The 16,320-nt window shown below is 34.6% G+C and overlaps 2 protein-coding genes across 2 annotated transcripts; both read right to left on the minus strand.

The window, feature by feature from the left end:
• Window positions 3,294-10,863, minus strand: LOC109232480. Its single transcript, XM_019398252.1, has 8 exons — window positions 10,464-10,863; window positions 9,704-9,841; window positions 9,543-9,624; window positions 8,240-8,316; window positions 7,969-8,075; window positions 6,981-7,214; window positions 3,489-3,513; window positions 3,294-3,437 (listed from the first exon to the last, which is right to left on the minus strand). The coding sequence occupies exons 1-8, from the start codon at window positions 10,659-10,661 to the stop codon at window positions 3,294-3,296; spliced, it is 1,005 nt and encodes a 334-aa protein (XP_019253797.1). The 5' UTR covers window positions 10,662-10,863.
• Window positions 11,867-16,031, minus strand: LOC109231973 (methionine aminotransferase-like). Its single transcript, XM_019397587.1, has 9 exons — window positions 15,787-16,031; window positions 15,578-15,708; window positions 15,389-15,474; window positions 15,187-15,281; window positions 14,148-14,244; window positions 13,590-13,704; window positions 13,329-13,483; window positions 13,119-13,244; window positions 11,867-12,376 (listed from the first exon to the last, which is right to left on the minus strand). Exons 1-9 carry the CDS (start codon window positions 15,966-15,968, stop codon window positions 12,149-12,151), a joined length of 1,215 nt encoding a protein of 404 aa, XP_019253132.1. The 5' UTR covers window positions 15,969-16,031; the 3' UTR covers window positions 11,867-12,148.

The raw sequence follows: 16,320 nt of genomic DNA on the forward strand, positions 1-16,320 counted from the left end.
ACCTTCGAAGGAACAACGCAGAGAAAATAATAGGGGAAACCCTAGCTAAGGTCCTAAGCGTAGATATATTACATTTACACGAGAGCCTATTGTGCGACTTAATTAAACGACGTCGTGACAAATTTCTGTTAGATAAAACGACATCGTCTTGAGCGACATGTAGCTTAAACAAGCATATACAGGATATTTCTTCGTAGAGAAACACCAAAAACAAAAGGGTCAAAGACATATAGCCCCCTAAAGTTGTCATATTTTTCATATGAACATCTCAATTGTGACTGATCACTATTGAGCCCTTGAAGTTAACAAATGTATGCTTATTACACCCTTCACTAACAATAGTTCAAAATAAAACTCGCAGCTAACTTGGAAAATGGACGAATAAAAAAGAAATGTTTACACAAATAGTCGGTCATATTGACTGTTTACCTTTTTAGTCATATACATATATTATACGCATCTAATACATAAATTATGCATATATTTATACATTCGTCGGCTAATTTTAATTTAGGGAAATTTTCGTTCTTATACTATATAGGAAACTATATTACCAAATATGTTCATAGTTTGCATATTACCCGCCATGCTAATAGTATTTCTATAATATATAGATAATTCATTAAATAAGGAATCATTGTAGCTGTAGGCTTCCTTATTTTTCTTCCTTCGTGGAGTTTGAAAGCTTCAAGCAAAATCAATTATCAAAAAACCTAGAGTCGCAAAACCACAAATGTTGTCGAGATTTCGAATTTCGTGGTGTAATTTGAAAAGTTTCAGAGTTATTTTTGCATAAACTAATCATTGCAAATTTCCAAAAACGTGTCAATGACACATGAATCACTAAGGTACTAAGTTTCTCTCGTTATCTCAGTTCACATATTAGCTGAGTTCTAATTTTGTTTTTCAACAGCTTAATTCTCTTTGACAAGTTAACTTCTTAGAAAACAAAAATGGGACGATCCCGCTTTATGTTTCATCATTTTTTCTGATTTCACAAATCAAAAACGACTTAATCTTCTACAATTCTTCTGCAACAAACGCAATTATGTTCAAAATCCCAATTATGCTACAACTGAATGGGAATTGGGATAGCTATGGGAGATTTAGAGAATTTCGAATTTGGATTTTCAAAAATCATTATTTGTTTGGATTGGGTGTTGTTGCAAATAATTGGGAATATGGTTTGGAGTTTATATCTCAATTTTGAGGGGTTTTGGTGAAGATTAGACTTGATTTTGGCTGAATTTCAGGTTGAAACTCGAAGAAGAAGAAGACATGACATACATTATATTGGAAAAATTGTAGACAAATTGTATTATGTTGTTTATTTATTTTTCTTTTATTCATTTAACTATTGTATGAAAGTTGAAAAAACAAAACCTTAGGATCATATCCGCTATGTATAACTGTTCGCGATTTCAATATGGAATTGAGTATCACCAATGAGAACACAGTTGCATGTTTGTGTTGTTACATTTTATATCAAATTCTGGTGGTATATAAATGTCCTACACTTTATCTACAAATAAACTACATTTCAGAGTAAATATATATATATATATATATATATATATATATATGGATTTTCACAATATCTACAAAATTTCTACATTTATTCTACAATAAAACTACATATCATTTGAAAAATTAATATGAAAATACAGAATTTCAATGTTTCTACAACTTATCTACAAAATTTCTACAAACTGTTCATAACAGAATTTATCTTTATTTTCATGCATGTTCGTCTGGAACACTAAAGTTACTTGATATGCCAACATCTCCCGTTATAGAGTAATACAACTTATCTACAATTTTCACACATTATTTTCACCCAGTTAAATACAACTACAATAACATAAAACTTATATACAAATTTTATGCAAAATTTATACAATATGTCTTTTGTATATTTTGTATCAGATTTATACATAGTAAAAATAAATTTCATACAACTAATTATATATTATACAACTTATCTATAATTTTTCTACAATTTCTGCAATATAATGTATGTCATGTCTTCTTCTTCTTCTTCGAGTTTCAATCTGAAATTCAGCCAAAACCAAGTCTAATCTTCACCAAAACTCCTCAAAATTGAGATATAAACTCCAAACCATATTCCCAATTATTTGCAACAACACCCAATCCAAACAAATAATGACTTTTGAAAACCCAAATTCGAATTCAAAGCTTCAAAGCTTTTTAATGGCTGTCAATGGTGGAATTGCTGCTCTCTTTTCCTTTCCTCTTATATTACTGAAATTTGGGATTGAGAGATAGAGACAGATGTAGAGAGAATTCTCAATTCTTTGCAACAACATCCAATCCAAACAAACAATGTCTTTTAAAAACCCAAATTCGAATTCAAAGCTCCAAAGCTTTTAGAAGAGGAAATCGTGGGTGATTGAAGAGAAAATCGTGGGTGTGGTTTGATACGTGAGTGAGGTGGTGGGATTTGGAGAGAGAAACTTGGGGGAGTGGGAATATACGGTTGAGTAAAATTAGGATACTAGTTAGTACATAAATGGTAATTAGGTAAATAGAAGGTAATTATATTAAAAGTTAAGCATGGAGGGTAATATAATTTACTATATGGCATAGGAATATAAAAATCTCTTTAATTTAAGCGATGGCTATTTGGAATTCTTCATTAAAAAAAAAAAAAGACACTACATTTTGAGCCCAAAAAATAAAAAGAAGATAAAAGGATTTTTAACAACAAATAAAAAATTAAAAAAATCGCCTCCAGATCGTCTTCTTTATCTCCCTCCACCTATATTGAGTATCGTCTTCACTTGATCTTATGTGTTTTGTGTCTATTTAGCATCACATACTCTACGTACCAAATTAAAAGATTTCACTCTCTGTTTTTTCATAATTATTTTTTATTTTTTGGCTTATTGAAGTTGTTCTCAACCTTTTATTTTTCGTATTATGAATACTAGTATTCGTACCCGCGCGTTGCGCGAAAAATATAAAATACAATATTTGAGAAAAAAAATATTATCTTGAATTTTTTACTGTTGAGCCTATACATTAACAATTAGAAGAAAGTATGAGATCAGCAAGAACAATGGTCGAGCTTTCATTTTATAATTTCTATTCTTGGCATCAACAATAGTAGCAGATGTCGTAATTATAAATATTAGTATAGAGTAATCAATAGCTCCAAAGGCTAACTCCTGTGTAGGGAAATACTTCAACTGCTACTCAATAATTAGACATAAATCATCTCCATGTCATAATGTATGGATATGTGAAGTATGCAGTCACATTCACCGCGACATTCATGACAATTGAGCCAATGCAGGCCTTAGCAAATTCTTTATCTTTGTTAGCACCGTAGAACAGATTTCTTCAGCACCAAACTGCTTCTCTTCATTCTTGTAGTTTACAACAATCATTATATTATCACCAGGTCCAGGAATAATCTTAATAGGCCATAATTTCATGTCACTTTCTGTACAGATGCATCACTAAACCTCCTGCCAATAAGCTGCTTTGCATCTGCCAATATAAATCACAATAAGAACTGCATAATAGAACTAAAATCATGTAAATACTGCATGGATTACAACACAAAACCTATGAAGTAGCAAATTACATGAAAAATACACAAGTTCCATTAAGAAAATAAGGACGACTCAATTACTGGGATATATGTATTTATAAATATGAGCAAAATGAAGCGTAGGACCTGAAACTCATATAACTTGTTCCTACAACGTATTTGATTTAAAAACCAGACTACTCTCTAGCAATGGATAAAGCATGCATTAAAATATTATATCCTTAAAGATAAAAATAGTTCCAAAATTCCCTTGACTTAGATTACAAAAAAAGAAAAAAGAAACGAATGGGTTACAAACGATAAAATTTGACATCACAAATCAGAAACAAACATATGTATACAGCTGGTGAGAAAAGGATTTAAATAATTCCCACATTGTTTCTTAGAAAATTTTATGTCAAGATCATCACAACTCTTCTTACACTAACCACAATCACGCAAAACACCAAAATATTATTTCATAAGGTGTACGCTTTAGGAACTAAGTAAAAAAAACAACAAAAACAAAATAGTTCAATTGAAGTGAATCAAAATTACTCAATAGATATGGACCTCATAACTGTTATCGATGATTCTTTCATCGCGACAATCAGAAATGTTGGTATTCACAAATTACTTGATTTCATGGGGTTGATCTTCACTTTGAGGCTAGCGGATTCAAATATCTTATAATGAGTCAATGATAATTAGATCTCCCTGTAAATGACATATTTAACAAAAATATATAATTGTACAAATAAAACATAAGAATAACTTTTAAAATATTTTTGTACCTTTCCAATCAAAAAAGGAAGTATTGTTGAATTTGTTACATAACCCACGCCTGTAACGATAGTAGCTAGCTTGCCAACCAAAAGTTGATCGTCTGTAAAAATGTTTTGGAGTAAAGTTCGGGAGGAATGCTAAGCAATGAAACTGAAGGGAGTAAATATCTTTTTTTTTTTTACATATGTGGCATATGCATGCAAGATATTATTTTTTTACACATAAGTGGCATGCATATGCACAATTAACAAACAAAATAGTGTCTCAAGGAATGGTTAAATGCATTTGAAACTCTCAGAAACATCATCTCATAGAGTATTCATTGGCACTCGCGCATATATTCCGTCTACCATTAAGTCTTTCCAGCTGTAAGATCAGATTACAATAGGATTACCAAATGGAGAAGGCCTCATAGAGTAACTTTGCTGAGAACTTGTTTGAGTAATTCGCTCATAGTTTAATTGACGTGCTGCAAGTAATTTGCATAAGTGTAAAACTGTAAGTTGTAAATAATATTATTATATTTTTAGTACATATAGAAAAGAATTATACATTTGATAAACCTGGATTTAAAGTAAATAGATTGCAGCAGAGTAGAATTTATCCATATTTTTATAGCATACCAATAGCTACGCACTGAGTAATTGCCTGTGTATCAAATGTACTGCTTATAATTATAAATTTGAAATTATAAAATATTTAGAATGTAAATTTTAAATATACATGTAATTACTGGTAAATCTCGAAATTTTTCAGCTTTCTTAAGTTGAAAAACAACAATCAAAGGTTCATATGTAGATCCATTCAAGTGATGTTGAATTTGATCCAAAAGTTCGCCCCATAAGGCAGCCGAAATCCTGCTCCTCCTATATGTCTCATGGTAAATGTTCATAAACGAAAAGATAGGTATTTTTATTGTAAAGTATTATTTCTATTTATGAATGACTTACTGACCATCTTCGAGTTCAACATTCATAAAGAAACTTTTGTTGTCTCCTTGCTTGTAAGTCTGAACAACTTCATAGGTCACAACTTGACCAACAACATCTATAAATATAAAAGTTAGTCACATAGTTTTACAAAATCTAATATTAGAACAAAAAGGAAAAGAAGAATTACCGAATAATTTCTGCCTCATCGACATCATGTTGATTTGTTAGTTGGTCAAAAGACCGCAAGTCAAAGATTTCCATATGAAATGAAGGATTAGTTGTTTCCTCAACATGTCTTTTGTGTAAATGTCAGCCTCAGATTGTGTATCGTAGTCTTTAATTTCGTATATAAGTCAAGTTTCTGTATATTACAACACATGGCATGAAAATGGAAATAAACATTATATGTGTTCTTATGATTATTTTGCTTTGTAAACATGTGTTCGTATGATACAACTTAAACATCATGGGCTATAGTAACACGATACAAATTGTGATAGACACTTCCTGCTTGACTTAGTCATTGAATGATTACATAAGTATCCTTTTCTAGTATGTGATTTGATAAAAATTATGAGACTTTTAGTTAAGCACTAAGGAAACAACTCATCATGCTACACAGATACAATCAAGAGCATATTAGCAGGCTATTTCCGGAAAATATACTGTGCAAATAAAATTTATATCGGTTATAAAAATATTTAGTTGCTACAGTTCGTTCCATATCAAAGAACTCTTTAAATAGAATCGGAATAACCGGAGCAACTTCGTATACAGTTGATGCTATGGGGATCAAAGAAATTTCATATAAATCGTAGCAAGTAGTTTAGTGATACTGGAAAAAATATTGACTTTTCTATAATTTATACAGAATTGTTAATCCTACTATCAAAAACAGAAACAGAAATACTACATAAAAGCGGTACTATAAACTATGTGAAAGTTAAATATGTTACCTTTGAATCCTGTAAAACCAATTTTATGGAATATGATATTTCAGGCTTGAATCGATCCGGGATTTCAAACATTCAAATGACTCTAACTGTGAGATGCTTGAAATTTGTGTGATTTCATGAACTTGTGTAGCCATATTTGTAAAGCTGTTGTAGTAATCAGACTGGTACAGTGAGTAGATAAATTTGGGATTTGAAAAGGATTTGAAACAATAAAGCCATAAATCAATAGTTATGAAGGTGTAGATAAAATAGGGTTTTTTGGTGGTTTGGAGCACGATCAGTCATCCTCCAATTGTTTTTTTTCCTTTTTCTTTATAAAAATAATTTGTAAATTTGAGTGTGCAGTTGTTTATTAAAAAACTGCCAACAAAAAAGTGGGAGGATAACTGCAGAACGTGGGAGGAAACATTCAATTCTTTAGGAATTTGTTGGTTGCAAGTTTATTTCCATGATTTGTATTTTAAATTAATTTTAAACTCCAACTATCTTGGAGATGTGTCCTAAAATTTGACATGTGTTGAATTGTGGGTAATCCACTTGGCATTCTCTTATTGTTTTGCTTTTGTTATTCTATATAGATAGATATTTCACCTTCTTTCTCTCTCTCTCTCTCTCTCTCTCTCTCTCTCTCTCTCTCTCTCTCTCTCTCTCAAACCAAGGGCACAGACCTCCCAAAATAAGCCAATTAATAACTAAGTGAAGACTCAGATTTCTAGGAAACTTAACATAAGGCATGTAGAGTGACAAAACTTAACAGATGTCTGGTGCACAAAAAGAATGGTGTTTAATAGCCACCAGAAGATTATACCAGAGAACAGTAAAATCTTGGAGCAGTTCAGAAAGATTCTTACAGTTTGAGTACTCAATTCATATCCTGAAACTGGTGATTCCATGTTAAGACTTGATATTTCAAAGAACCAATCTGGAACATAGAGGCCATACAGCAAAATAAGGTAAGATAAACCAATTAAGGTTCCAGCCACCCTGCATATTGAGAAGTATATTAGCAGAAAAAGAAGGAAAAGCTTCTCAAAATAAGTGGCATTATCATGTACAGAAAACTTTGTGGCTAGTTTAATCTTCTTCATAAATTTACAATTTTTTAATTGGCATAAAGGTGTAATTAATCAGATTTGGGATCTCATTATTCCTTATAGCTACTATGAAAAATTTTACTATTGCGTGGACCCATATATCTGGACAAGCAAAAAGCTAAAGGTCATCATGTACTGGACCATGTATGTCTCAGGAAAAAATATCCACTGAAAAGCTAAACAGGCAAAACTAAAGAAAGGAGATTTTGATTTGACTGATCTGGTCAAAGGATTGCTATATAAGAACTAAAAAGTAAAATGAACATAGGAAGATAACAAATGCCAACCAGCAGTATTTCCCTATAACTGATGGATAGCCATTTGAATCACTATAGTGTTGTTGTGCACTTCATGAAGTCCTTGGAGTATCATAGATCTTTTCCCGCAAGAACAAGTGATATCATTTACAGATTCTCAAGAGTACTAGTTCATCCACAAACGTATGGATAAATATTCTGCTGCAACTACAAAATTTTGAGCACTACAAAAATCTTGAACAGACACGTGTGATATTCTCGACCAAGGAAGACACTGATTAAGAAAAACAAACAATTCAACCATGTGCATCACCAACAAAAAATATTAAAATAAACCATGAACGAACCAAGCAGCACATGATCCATAATCTCAAGAGGTATACTTACGCTTGAAAGAAGTATCTCCTGACGAATGCCTTTGCTGAATCAACAGGATAATCATTGGCAAGCCAAATTTCCAGAATTGAAGCAAATAGATAACCAATAGAAATTCTCTACAGCAGAAAAGCACATAGAGTAATGCTCGGATATAAAGGAACTTGAAATACAGATAACAATAAAGGTTTTAATCTACCTAAGGGCGTAGAAGACAGCCTGGGATTATACGAGTAAAGAAAAAAATCAATTAAGGAACACAAGCCATTGTCAGATAAAGTACCTGTAACACTCCCATCCATCTAATTCTAGCAATATCAACTCCATAACTCAGGTTGTCGCGCCCATGGAAATACCCACCTAAGAATGAGTAATCATGGATTCAATGACTTGTAACATATGTGAGTTTAAATGCAGTTGAGGGAAAAATTTACAAAAGGAAGCCTTTTAAATTTTCCAAAATATCTAATATCTAATAACAACAAAAGCTCATGATGGAAAATTTTCAGTTCATGTAGGAGAGAAGCAATTGAGCCGTTTTTCCTCCAGGTGTTACCTCACTGCACATTTCCTCCTTATGTTTTGTCAAAACAATAAGTCAGAACTTTAATTTTGACGAAGTCAGCAAAAGGTTCCATTTACAAGCAACTCTCTGATATTCAGTAATATATGGGCTTGATAATCAATAATATGTGGACTCTGAAACAAAAGAATCCATGGCCTATTGAAAGTATAGCTATACAATTTCCTAATACCATCCAAATAGATGATCCTAGTTTGAATAAGGCCACCATGGTTGATTGTTGTACAGCGTGCACCCATCACCACAACGGAAGCTTGGTTTCAGACAACAATGACTTCAACCTCACATCTAAAAATTCGTTTGATTATTTTTTTTATCCTCACTTTTATGTCAAATAAATGAGGCTTTGATTATTTAGACCTTGAAGTTTCGTATGTACTATGTTTTGTGCTAAGAGAAAGAGTTCATTTCAAATTGGTGGGTTTTTAAACAAATCAAGCTTTGCGTTTAGCTAGCCCGCCTTGGGCCTCGATTTGTAAACAGAGGGTCTGATTAAGCAAACAACATAACAACAAATTGTAATGAGTCAAATCATAGGTTGTTGTTTATAAGTTGATCCTAAATTCTGAGCAAGCTCGGCTCTTTTGCAAGTATAGTTGAGACAACAAGATTTCTGTATTTTTTTCAACATGGTAAGTAGGAAGAGCTTATAATGAACAGGGATTTTACTTTGATAATGGTGGTGTCCCGGCTATCTTGCACTCACCTAGACAATTCCACCGAGTACCTGCTACCTCCCACCAGCACAGGTACCAAGTAGCTCTGGCGCACCAAGGATTACACAAATGGGAATAAATCACCTAGCTTTTTTTGACTTTCCTGGAATCTGAACCCTAGACTCCAAGAATTTCACCCACTTCATTGAACTCTAGGTCACACTCTTGGGTGCACTGTTTTACTTTTTATTTTTTGATAAGGAGGAAATGAAGGCAGAGCATCACAAATTACACTTAAGTGTTAATCCCTCCCTCCCTCGTTGTGAGGTGCTCAGCAAATCGCATACCTTGAAGGAACACTCCCAAAATAAAGAGCTTAACTGTCCTCAGTAAGACTTTCTTTGTAGCTTGTGGTTTGCTGGAAACTTTCTGCATCAACAATGGATTCTCGTCACTGTTGGAATCGAAAAAATTGGATTACCTAACAAAAAAGCATGATGAGTGGTACCTTGAATACTAGACTTGCAGAAACACCAACAATAAAGAGGAAAAAGGGCATCACAAAGTCGGCAAGGGTCACTCCAAACCACGGGGAGTGGTTTATGGATGGGAAAGCCTTTCCAACATCATCAACCAAAATCATCAACTGTCAAATAAACCACATAAAAGAAAACTAAGGTGAGGAAGAAAGGAGACTAATGTAAGTCAAATAACAAAGAGAATAGACCACATGAAATCGCAGAAGACACACATAATTAACAGAAAAGACCAACAGAAAGGACAAGTTTATAATACATCCTAGAATCAGAAACACACTTATTCAAAATTTTCAATTCCGTTGTTTCATTGCTCCATTAACCCTACTGGAAGACAACTGCAAAATTGCATTTTAGCACTAGAGAAGGTTGCATTTTGCATTAGTATTACTTGTTGACTTAGGAAATAAACAGCATCAGTGAAGACAAAAGAGCACAGAGAAGATATTTTCAGCTACAAAAAAAAGAGTAGCTTAGAATTTCATATCAACATTTCATTAGGATTGTAAGTTGCTGGTTTGCGCAATTAAGCCCAATTCAGAAGGCGAAATCACAGAAGAAAAATAACAAATTTTGATATAGGGGCTTTGCAGGAAAAGCTGTAACCAAAGTGTTTCTTTCATGTTCATAGAGAAGTTAAACTGCAAACGCATGCAAAACTAGTCAAATACAATTAAGTTCTAGCAAAGGCGGAGATACAGTCAGTTCGAAAAGCAACAAAAAAAACCATACAGCGACGGTAAGGCCTCTAAAGACATCGAGAGAGAGCAAACGTTGTTTGGGAGTAGGTTTTGATCCGGCCGGCTCGGAGACTATTTCTCCATCTGTGGCGTGCGAGTGCGATAATATTAATTCAGGCGAAGAATTGGAAAGAAGAAGCGGAGCTCGTTCGCCGGAATCTGTGACCACCGTAAGCGGCTGCGAGGACATCTCGACAGAGTTAGAATTTATTTAGCGTTGACTATATCCACGTGGACTAGTTTTCCCTGCTACTGCAACTCCCAACGTTTATACTTTCTCTAATCAGTAAACTATACAAATGTACTTTAACTTTTGCTATATTCCGTTTCCGAATATTTGCGCCATAAGGCTTTTCTCGAGACCATTCCACCACCCCCCACCCACGTTCAGTGGGTTAAAGAAAATTATTTGCGCTAATGCCTTGTCTGATTGTTACTTTGTTAGACTTAACATTTTTTTTTCCCACCCCCCTCCCCCTAAAGACAACATGAATTGTGAAAAAATGTAAGATTCATTTTTTAATAGTCGTTTATTTTTTGTCGTCTAGTGTAGTTTATCACAGTATAGTTTTTGCTAATAATTTTTAAACATATATATAGTGTCTTGCGTAGCTTTTTATGTTGTGATTTTTGGAATTTGTTGAGACTTTCCTGGTATTTTTTATCAAATTATTTGTTTACCATTCTCATTAAATTTAACTAGCAAAGTTTGTTACATATTTAACGAAGATCAAAGGTGATCACTTTCGGAATTTTAGAGAATCAAAATTACTCAAGAATATATTTAAGAGATCATTTTAGATTACTCCCAAACGTAAGGGACCATTTTTATCATTCTCAGTTTCTACCCAGTGCCTCCATCATTCTATTCTTCCAAGTTGAGGATTGCACATACTCCAACTTGAGGGGGGTGTTTAGGAGAGTATTTATTGTACTCATAGCTCTATTAATTGTACATATTCATTGGAGATACATCACTGTCGCAGGTTTTTCATATGGTATATGTAAGCACATCTACGTGTATTAGCTGCCGGATGAATGATATGTTGTCTAATACAGTTGATCTTCGCTCTCTATCCCAACTTCCCGCCTTTTAACTGAGCTTTATCCATCAAGTTTTCACAATAGACTGTAATTTTTACAAATAAATAACTTTAAAGGTTAAAAAAACTATTTGATACTAGTAAAAGATACTCGGTACTAATAGAGTTCAATACAAAATGAGGCAGAACTCTTTAGTGCAAATTAGTCCAATCAACAACTCATTAATCATCATTCGTCTCATAATACGGAAACGAACTTTCCAAGAGACCTAAACAATTGCCCGATATAGGTTAGACAGTGGGGTTATTCAAAGGCAAAAGGTTTGACCTTTCTTCCAGTTTGACATAGCGGTAAATATTCAACCTCCTTTTATCAGTTGTTTTCCCGAGTTAACTTTCGTTCATTTGGTAAAAGCTACAAATCGAGAAAATGAATTACTACCTGTTATCCTTCTAACTTATTTTCACGAGTCTATCTTTCAAATAACATTACAAAACCCTATTCACTTCAATAGCAATAGGGCTGATGGCGTGGGAGTTTCTCTCGTTCTCTTCATACAGCAAAGAACAAACAGATTAAAGCTTCCACTTCTCATGGACGTGGATTGGAAAGGCAAACAAAAAGCAATCCAATCTAAAATAGCTCCAGTCTCCCTGAACCATCTACGAGCTCGGTTAACTTTTGTGAAGCAGCAGCTAATGTCTCCTCACTTTTGCAGAACGCAAATCTGATATACCTCCTGTGGTAACTAATAGCAGTCGAAGAAAAGTCCTCTAACGATGACGAATTGGTGTGGAAGAATACACGGCCTGGTACAGCCACCACCCCAGCTTGTTTAATCAATTCCTCCACAAATTCAACCTGGAATGCCTTGAGTTTATCACTACCACAATTTAAACATATAAAGAACGCCAAAATAAAATGCTTTGTCAAGTTCTTACAGGCCACACTGAGACGTAAAAACTTTATCCAAAGTATGAACCTATTGTTGGTACAACCGGCCGGCAATAATCACTCAATGTACATGTATATTAAAGTTCTATATATGCTTTCAAATAAAGTTCTAAACTTTGATTATCAGGCAAATGATCAACTAACCCAACTTAAGCTTCTCTAAAAAATAAAAAAGCGCCAAAAATTAAGTAGAATCGTCATGCAAGCAGGATCATCCGATGTTTGACTGTTGTTCACACAAGCAGAGGTCAAGACATAAGCAAGTGGAAAAGTCTGGTAAATAAACTGATATTATGGAGCCAAATACACTTTGAGTTCAGAATCCGCTAATTTTGTACTACTCCATAAGTAAAGATTAAGATCCTCTTAGGTGGACACTCTTAGGTGGAGAAATTTCAAGTAGCATTTCTGGGTTGAGCTAAGTTTCAAATCTTAACAAAGTACAATCCTATCACCCTTCCTTCTCTTCCTCCAAACCTCCCCCTCGTGTCAAAAAGAAAGAAGGATGTAAAAGAGAAGGTTTCTCTTTCCTTTTGAAGCTTTTGATACCAATTAAATAGGACAGTCCTAATGTAAGAATTTATATGAGGGAAAATAGGTATTCGTGCTTGAGATGATAATTGAAGAAAAATGTTTGGTGAGTATTTACATCAGAAAGAGTGCATGTCCCAGGAAGCTCCATGAATAGGAAAAAGGAACCCTTAGGCATGAAGGGCACCTGGAAACCAATTTTTGTAAGCACCTGAGTCAAGTAATCTCTTTTTGATTCATAGTCCTGAGCACCAAAAGATGTGAAAATAGATTAACTGATAAGTCGAAAAAAGACACCAGTAGATCTACTAATTGCGAGGAAATTTACTTGTCTCAATGCATCAAAGTATTCCGGGGAACTTCTCAAAGCTGTCAAGGCAGCTTCCTGGAAAGGTGCTGGAGCAGAATCTGTAATTTTAACATGGATGTTCCTCATTGCAGATGCGAAGCAAGCCGGGCCAATCGCCCAGCCAATCCTCCAACCTGAGAAAGCATGAAGTTAAATGAGAATTTAATATATCAACCTACTTCGGAGAGGTAGGAACGACTTAAACATGCTGGCACAGGAAGCAAGATATCAAATGTTTACCAGTCACACTAAAACTTTTTGACAAGGAAGATGTGATGATGGTCCGCTTCTGCATTCCTGGAAATGTGGCAATTGATGTATGTCTCTCCCCGTCGAAGGTTATATGCTCATATACCTACAGAGAAATATAAAGTGAACTTCCAAGTTGGATATGTCTGGTTCCAGATCCAGGTATACTTTTAATCTATAAATACTCCACAATCTTATCTTACACGCAAAGGGCATCAGTCAAGGGATAGTATGCCTACCTAAAAGCAAAGCAAAAGCAAGGTTGAAGAAACATGCCTATTAAGGCAAAAAGGGTAAAAAAAAACATCTTCCTATTTTCATACATGCATGATCATGAAGTTCTGAAAGCTTCTATAGATACTTCACCAAAAGTTTTTTAGGTTTTAAAGAGTTAGCACTGCAAATTGCATCTCTTTTTTACACGGTGGAGTAGTAAATATAAAATGCATTCTGCTGATTAGCTTGAACTGAATATACATATGTCGTTGCTTTTTTTTTTTCTCTATTTGAAAAGAACAAGAAGATGTGGTAAAGTGCAGCAAATTAAACCTCGTCTGTTACAGCTAGAATATCCAAGGTTCGGCAAGCTCCAGCAATAATCTCAAGCTCATCTTTAGAGAAAACCTTTCCAGTTGGATTGTGAGGGCTGCACCACTTTGTATCAGAACATTCAATTCCAATGCTAAAATTGATTATCAGTTTAAAATATTCTTCATATAGCATGTTGTAAACTATATGTGCAGGTACAAAACTGAACCTTCTCAATTATTGGTTTGACTAAAATAAGGAAAAGCTTATGTTTCCTGCAACAGAACATCAGTTAATGAAAATCTAAACATCTTTTGCACAACAGTACAGTGATATCTGAACGATCAAGCGTGTCAACCTGGGGTGCATTGCAACAAAACTGTCCCATTGGTGTCTATAGCTCCATTTGTATATTTAGTTATCTGCATTGCTTTCTCTCCGATTAATCTTATGTCAAGACTGATTGCAGCAACAGAATAATTTCACATCATAGATCAAAGTATACATTCTGAGGTGACACTTATAAAAGTACAAGGAAGCATTCCTTTTTAACCAAAACCGATGTTCAATACTTAAGTCAATGAAGTCATTAGCTTTCATGTGGACATTTAATCTCTAAAGGCTTTCTCTATATTGTTCTCAAAGCTTAATACAGGAGGACTAACAACTTCCTGGACTTGGCCAGAATGTAGACAAAAGGGCACAATAATAATAATAACCCAGTATAATCCCACTTAGTGGGGTCTGGGGAGGGTAGTGTGTACGCAGACCTTACCCTAGGGTAGAGAGGCTGTTTTCCAAATAGACCCCCGGCATCCTTCCCTCCAAGAACTTCCCACATTGCTCTTGGGGAGACTCGAACTCACAACCTCTTGGTTGGAAGTGGGGGTTGCTTACCATCAGAGCAACCCCTCTTGTCAAAAAAATAAAAGGGCACAAGTCCATAAGAATTAGTTGCAGAAGTTTATGGAGTTCCGCTTAACTTGGTAGCATACTCCACTCTGTATGTCAACCCATTCAAGAATTGTCTCATGTTGAATTGGAAACTTTTCTGTTTTACCTGTTGAGGACTATAGCTTTTGTCCTGCCAGTAAATGACTTTGCGAGTTTATCTGGATCCAGACTCCAATGAGGGGGGTCAAGGGCTACATACACCTGTCCATTTTTCCGCAGGAGAAATAGAACTTATCAATCTAGATGTGACAAAACCTGCATGGTATGATTAGTCGTTACGTATAAAAGCATAGTTATGAAAGGCTTACTGGGACTCCACCAGCCAACCTAATGCATGTTTCATATGTTTCATAGGACGGATCGAATAAGATGACTTCATCACCCTGATTAATTACTGAACAAAGAAAACAGAAACATGATCTCTGCATATATTTCTCATAAGACCGGAATTGCAGGAGTTAATTACTACTATTGACTTTTGTAAAGAAAAATCATACTTGCAAACATTGCCGCAGCAAAAGCCTCAGATTGGCCACAACATACGACAATATCAGTGAGAGGATCGACATCTAGGCCATGCATTTGTTTGACTTGATTAGCCACGTAATCACATATTCCCTGAACATGCCTGCAATTCAGTGAATTATTAAAGATAGTTAGCAGGCTAGGGGAAAGAATAGAAAGGAAAAGAAATTAAGGAATAAACCTGTACTGATTGAAGTCGGAGCGGATAGCGGAAATGGCAGCGTCTTTGAGGTAGGAAGGAGCAGGGAAATCAGGGAAACCTTCAGCAAGGTTGATGGCATTACATCTTTCGGCGAGATACGAGAGTTGCTGTATGGGTGACGATGTTAGCCTTTTCGCTACTGAAGAGAGCTTCTGCTCCATATCCAAGCGGAAGCCTTATCCACAAAAGGAGATTTACTAACTTGCCACAATTGTTTGAAATTGTCATTTTACAGTTAAGATGTTTTATAGCGCCTCGATTTTTAGTGACGTGGCATTGGATACATCCTTTTATCTTTCCTTTTGCCGCCGAATTCGAACCGCTTGTGCTGGCTTCGGACGGCAAAGTCACTAGTCGACAACCCCCATTTAAATTGGCAATAACTTAAGAAGATAAAACTTGTAGCGTTACTTCCATAAAAATTAAAGACTTCTTCACTATTTAAGTATTCTTCTAGAGATAAAAACAACTCGTTCGTGTAAAATTAATTGATATTTGAAGCATAGTTTCTAT

The sequence above is a fragment of the Nicotiana attenuata genome, chromosome 9 (assembly GCF_001879085.1).
Source record: "Nicotiana attenuata strain UT chromosome 9, NIATTr2, whole genome shotgun sequence".
Taxonomy (NCBI): domain Eukaryota; kingdom Viridiplantae; phylum Streptophyta; class Magnoliopsida; order Solanales; family Solanaceae; genus Nicotiana; species Nicotiana attenuata.